The sequence below is a fragment of the Ursus arctos genome, unplaced genomic scaffold (assembly GCF_023065955.2).
Source record: "Ursus arctos isolate Adak ecotype North America unplaced genomic scaffold, UrsArc2.0 scaffold_19, whole genome shotgun sequence".
Taxonomy (NCBI): domain Eukaryota; kingdom Metazoa; phylum Chordata; class Mammalia; order Carnivora; family Ursidae; genus Ursus; species Ursus arctos.
Window position 1 is genome coordinate 7266884 of NW_026622863.1, and position 6000 is coordinate 7272883.

The 6000-nt window shown below is 44.0% G+C and overlaps 1 protein-coding gene across 1 annotated transcript in view; it reads left to right on the forward strand.

Moving 5' to 3' along the window:
* The window catches only part of LOC113252216 (serine/arginine repetitive matrix protein 1-like), a 77652-nt gene extending 72862 nt beyond the window's left edge, over window positions 1-4790 (forward strand). The window contains exon 4 of the mRNA XM_044382544.3: window positions 3762-4790. Within this exon, the coding sequence (XP_044238479.3) occupies window positions 3762-3872 (111 nt within the window). The 3' untranslated portion in view covers window positions 3873-4790. The remainder of the gene's footprint in view (window positions 1-3761) is intronic.
* Window positions 4791-6000: the final 1210 nt, after the last annotated feature.

Genomic DNA, 6000 nt, shown 5'->3' on the forward strand with positions numbered 1-6000 from the left:
ATATCTGTACAGGTTCTGGGGAGACATATCTGGGGGCAATGGCTGGAGGTTACAGACACTGAGTACAACAGCTCTATCAGTTTCACCCTAAAACTGTGATGGCTTTCACTTTTGGCAATGAGGGCCCTTTTGTAGAGACTGGTACAAGATGACATGAATTTGGCTCTTGATAGTTCGAATGCCTCATTTGTTTATCTTACCTCGAACGTCTCATTTAATTCTTCATGACACCTTGTGAGGTAGGTACGGGAAGTCAGCTTCATCTTTTGGGCTAAGAAACTGAAACTCCGTGAGACTGAAGGACTTGTCCAAGGTCACAGAGGCAAGGCTTAAGCTTGGTCTTTCCGTGGTGCCCAACTGTGAATGTTTTGATGGCAGGGGCCATGTGTCTCCTGCCTTGTCTCCTCCAGGGTGCTCCCTTCACTCTGCTGTGGAGTAGACTCCAGTAGACTTCCTATCTTCATAAACTCGGGAAAGAAAGTGGACAGAGCCACGGGACCTCCTTGCCTGGGGTCAAGGCAGCCGCTCTGCCAGGCTCTCTCCAAGTAACCTTGGGCAGATGTATGCTCTTGCCAGCCTCAGCCTTCTTATCTGTAAAACAAAGGGCTTGGATAACAGCCTTAAGTCTCTTTCCAGCTTTGATGCCGGATTCTGTGATGTCAAAAATAAGAGAGATTGTATTATTGTGGATTGAAAAATAATTATCTTTTATGCTCCACATGTAACTTTCTACTTCTCAGGCTACCTGTTATAGACTGTCAACGTCACCTCATCTATCAGACACTGTTGTAATAAGTATGCAATTTGTGTCTGCAATTTCCATTTTATGGCAATATCTGATTTACACGAGGTGTTTTTAAAGCGTGTCACTTGTAACGTACGCACCCGCCAAGAGCTCGCTGTTTCATAATGACTTTCCAGCGAGGTCAGAGGAAGTGCCCAAATGTAAGTAAAGAAAGAGTGGGCAAGTTTTCAACAAGGAGGCCTCCTTCCCACACTGCGGAGGGATGGTGCATCTCTGTGGGGGAAGGTGACAATTCTCCCATATTCAGATGCAAAGGCCTTCTGGCTGGAACAATTGAGGTCATTAAGGTGGGGGAAACTTCTCTGACAGGTGCTCTCAAAGGCTGACTGGGGGAGGGAGGAGCTGATCCGAAGCCCTTGTATGCATCTGGGTGAGGGGCTGTTATCGGTCAATTTGTGAAAATCAGTAACAAATTAATTCACAGACTAACCAGTTCACTGAATGTCCAATTGGTTGATTGCAAACAATTTTTGAGGTCAATATTCCAAGGGCCAGGGCAGGGTGAGAGGCAGGGGCACCTAGAGAAAAGAATCCTAATTTGGTGAGTTTTTACTGTTTATTAGACTTTTGGAAACTCGGTTATTTTGCAAGTTAGCTTTTGACTACCTTATTTTTGGCAAGTTGGTCTGTTTCTGAAGGGTGATTCCGGTCATTTGGAGGTCGGAAGCTTTGAGCTTTTGATGCTGCCGATTGCAGGTTTTCAGCCCACTGGAGTCTGCCCCTCTGCAGGCAGGCAGAACATTCTTGAGCCAGCTCAAGCCCCACAAAGAGAGTCACAGGTAGTGAGATAGGTTGTGCACGATGGATCTAATCCTTGCCTTACACACCCTGAGTGAAAAGGATTTTGAGGAATTTTTCTTCTTAATTCTGGTGGGAATTTAGTGGCCTTTGAAGCAGAGCCATACAGACATAAGCTTCTGGGAAACCGGATCCTTTTGTAAGCCTCCAAAGCCCTTTCAGCCAGCCCTCAAACACCACTGCTCCTGTATTATGCTGCAGGGATTTTTATAAAACTTCCCATACTCTGGCAGTTACAATAAAAGTAGCTAGAGGCCAGGAAAGACAAGGGAAGTGAGGATGTCTCTGGATAAAGCATCTACGAACCCACCCTCTCTTGGACACCCTGAGGTCCAGTTCAGGTCCTTAACATGGATGGCTGCCGCTAGACAAAGTCTGGCTGAGAAGATGGTGCATTGCTGTTCCAGGGATGTGGCCACTTGTTCAAAATCCTCCCAAAGGTCATTCATCTGGCTAGGATTTCTTCTTGAGCCTTGTCTGGTTTGTGTAGATTATCCTGATGCAAACTGGCCTCTGAAGCCTACGGCTCAGGTCTGCAATGCTCAGCCGCTCATTGCCGCAGCCCCAGGCCAGCGTCTTGCCAGGCGTGCTGGAGAGGCTCAGTAAACGTTCATAGAGTGAAGGGTGGCCCTGAAAGTCATGTAGCTAGCAGGGTGCTTACTCTGCTTCTTTCACTACTGGCTACTTTCTCACAGGTAAGGACTTTCTTAGACCAGGTACAGGGTATTGGGAAGACAAAGGGGGATGTCTCATTTCTGTAATGAGGCCTGTTTCCTGGTGGTGGGACTACCCATCATGCCCTTGAAAATGCCATTCTCTTAACCTGGAATGCCCTCCCCCCCTTGTCTGTTAGCTTGTCTGAACTTCTTCCATACCCAGCTCAAGTATCATTTTCTTTGTGAAACTTCTCCAGCTCCACCAGGTTCGGATTTCTTTGAATTGGAATTGTTAGTGCACACAAACTATATCGTAAAACCTTCGAAGACAAATGCTTCCTCTTTATTCTCCTTTATTCATTCACCCGTTTAACGATAGCGTAATATAATGGTTAACAGCACAAACTATGGATTCAGACATAACCTGGGTTTAGGGCCAGCTGTACAACTTATTGATTATATAATTTACAGGGAATGACTTAACCACTTTAAACTCTATGTTTCTTATATGTATGGATGGATGTAGCGGTAGTATTCACCTCCTGGGGTTGTTGAAAAAAAATTCACTGCATATATCATTTATTGGGCTCTTACTATATACTACGCATTATGTTGATAATAGTAATATTATGATTATTTATTTATTTATCCAACAAATATTAATTATGCAAGTATTGAGTGCCTGATACCATCCTAGGTGCTGCCTTCTGGATCTGGCATGATGTATGACATGGAGTTAGAGCTTGGTAAATGTTCACTGAGTGAATAAAGATTGAACAAGTCATGGACTAATTTTCTAAGTCAATGCATTAGTTAGGTATGCTGGTTTAAACCGTGTAACAAATACTCCTCCACGTCCATTCCTACCAAATCTCAGTAGCTTAACTTAACAAAAATGTATTTATGGTTTTTATTATATGTTCACTGTAAACTGCCTGGGATGGTCTGCTCCTCCGGGATCAGAGAGCCAGGCTGGCCATGGTGCCATCTCAGCAGGTGCTACTATGATCTCTATGGCAGAAGGAAGTGATTGGTGTGCCAAGCTCCTAAAGTTTCCATTTGAGAGTGGTACACATCATCTCTGCTCATATTCGATTAGCTACAGCAAATCACATGCCCCGCATAACTTCAAAGGAAAGAGAATGGGAATTGCAATCTTACTGTGTGCCCAGAAGGAGGAGGACCAGAATATTTGTGAATATTCCTTATGACTATCAGAGGCTGGGGGCTGATGATTCTGACTACTATACAGTAGTATAGTTTGGCTTACAGAGAATCCCCACCTCCCCCCGCCCCCAGTTCAAGGTCAGTACCAACAGTTACACGCAGGCTGCTGGTCTGGAATTAAACTTTCTGAATAGATCTTTTATTCTCTTCTCACTTCCCTACTCAATTATATTTTAAGCAGATGGGTGATCCTGTCAGCCTTAAGAAAACAACAGAAAGAAACAAATTTATGTACAACATCCCACATTCTAATTAAATTTCTCTGCTACCCCAAGGTTTGGTCTTGGATGCTGATTTGCACTTTTAAAAAATCAAAACAGAAGCCCAGATTCAAGAAAACTTGCAAAATGCTTTCATGTTGTTCTCCACGGCTGACATGTAAGTGAAAAGAATGCTTTCATTCCCCCTCCCCCTCAACAAACACCTTTGGTTTTTTTGCTTGATGGCTTGGAACAGGATTCTGTTTCAAGACTATTAAAGGCAGCTTCTAAATGCAGACCAGTGAAGCAGGCCAAGGGGAAGATGTACATGGAGTGTTAAGTGGGACAAGTCTTAATCAAGCAGTTATGGGTCTCTGAAGAAACTTGGCCAGATCTGCAAACTCTGATTCTAGCGCCAGGCTCTAAAAATCTATCATCATAACTCTATGGACCCTCCATGGAAATCAAGTAAGGGTGTATTAGCTGTCTATTTCTGTGTAACAACTCCAAAATTTGGCAGTTTAAGTCAACAAACATTTAGTGTTTCACTAATGAAACTGAGGGTCAGGAATCTAGGAGTGGCTTCTTTGGGTGGTTCTGGCTCAGGAGCTCTCATGAGGTTGCAGTCAAGCTGTTGCCTGGGCTACTGTCACCTGAATGCTGGACTGGGGCTGGAGGATCCCTTTCCAAGCTCACTCATGTGGTTGTTGGAGGCCTCAGTTTCTTGCTAGCTGTTAGCCAGAGGCCTTGGTTCCATGCCAGGTGCTCCTCTCCATAGAGTCATTCAGGACGTGGCTCTTGGTGTCCCCAAGTGATCCCACAGATGATAGATAAATAGGTGATAGACCAAGAGGGAAGTCATAGTCTTTCATATCCTATTTTTTGAAATGACATATATCACTTCGACTATACTCTGTTGGTCCCACGGACTGACTCCGGTACAGTTTGGGAAAATATACAAGGATATGATATCAGGCAGTGGGAAATCATTGGGGGTTATTTTGGAGGCTGGTTACCCCATGAGGGTAAACAAGAGAACAAACTATCTACTATGGCCAAGAACAGGGCTAGGTGATTTACATAGTTTATCTCAATCCCATAATAGGCCTGCGAGATGGGTGTTTTTATAATGCTCACTTCACAGATGAAGAAACTGATTTTCTTTTTTTTTTTTTAAAGCTTCTATTTATTTATTTGAGGGAGAGAGAGAGAGAGAGAGAGAGCGCACAAGCAGGGGGAGCAGCCGGCAGAGAGAGAAGCAAGCTCCCCACTGAGCAGGGAGCCTGATGCAGGGCTTGATGCCAGGACCCTGGGATCATGACCTGAGCAGAAGGCAAACACTTAACAGACTGAGCCACCCAGGCGCCCAGAAACTGAGTTTCAAAGAGGTTAAGTTGCTAAACTCTGTCTGAGTAGAACGTGATAGAGCCAGGGCACAAAACAAAATCTGACTCAAGCAAGACATTTCCTGGAGCCACATGGTCAATGGGTGAGGAAAGGATGGTATAGTGAGATCTTGAGGTGGGCTTTGAAGTCTGCCCTACCTGGCCTCAATTCTAGATAGTATCACTCACCAACCGCATCACCTTGAGTCAGTTACCTGGCCCCTCTCAGCCTCCAAGTCCTGGTCTATAAGATGGGGATGGAATTAATGGTGTCCTGTGCATGGGGCTGTGTGGGAATTAGGTCGGAGAGTGGATGCACATTGCTGCTCAGTGCCAGGCGCTGGTGAGCGCTCAGTAAATGTGGATACTAAGGTTGTGAGCCCAAAGCTCTTCCTCTGCCTAGAACACATCCCTTCTCCTCTCTCTACCTCACTTTTGCTATCCGAGAAATGGGGGAATTAGAGTATACGTCCTGTATCACTTCCAATTCCTAGTCTATGAATTTTTTTTAACCAAACATCGATCTCAATCTTGGGAGGTGTGTTTAACAATGTGAAACCAAACTATCCTCTAATTATGTCATACTGAAAGTTTAAGATTTCTCTGACTTTAGCTGGAATTTAAGGGAAATGGATTGTAGTTTTCTCTTTGATATATTTTTTATTTTAATTATTTTTATTTTATTTTTTATAATAATCTTTTAATATGTTATGTTAGTCTTCATACAGCATGTCCTTAGTTTTTGATGTAGTGTATCTCTTTGATATTCCATATTCGAAGTGTGCAATGGAGGTCTTGAGGTACAGGGGAAGGCAGGCTGGGCAGAGGACCCTGGAGTGAACCCCAAACTTTCATTCTGATTTGCTGTGTGACCTCAGGGAAAGCTCTGACTCTCTTCTTATGCTTGCTCTTTTTTTTTTTTGATGAGG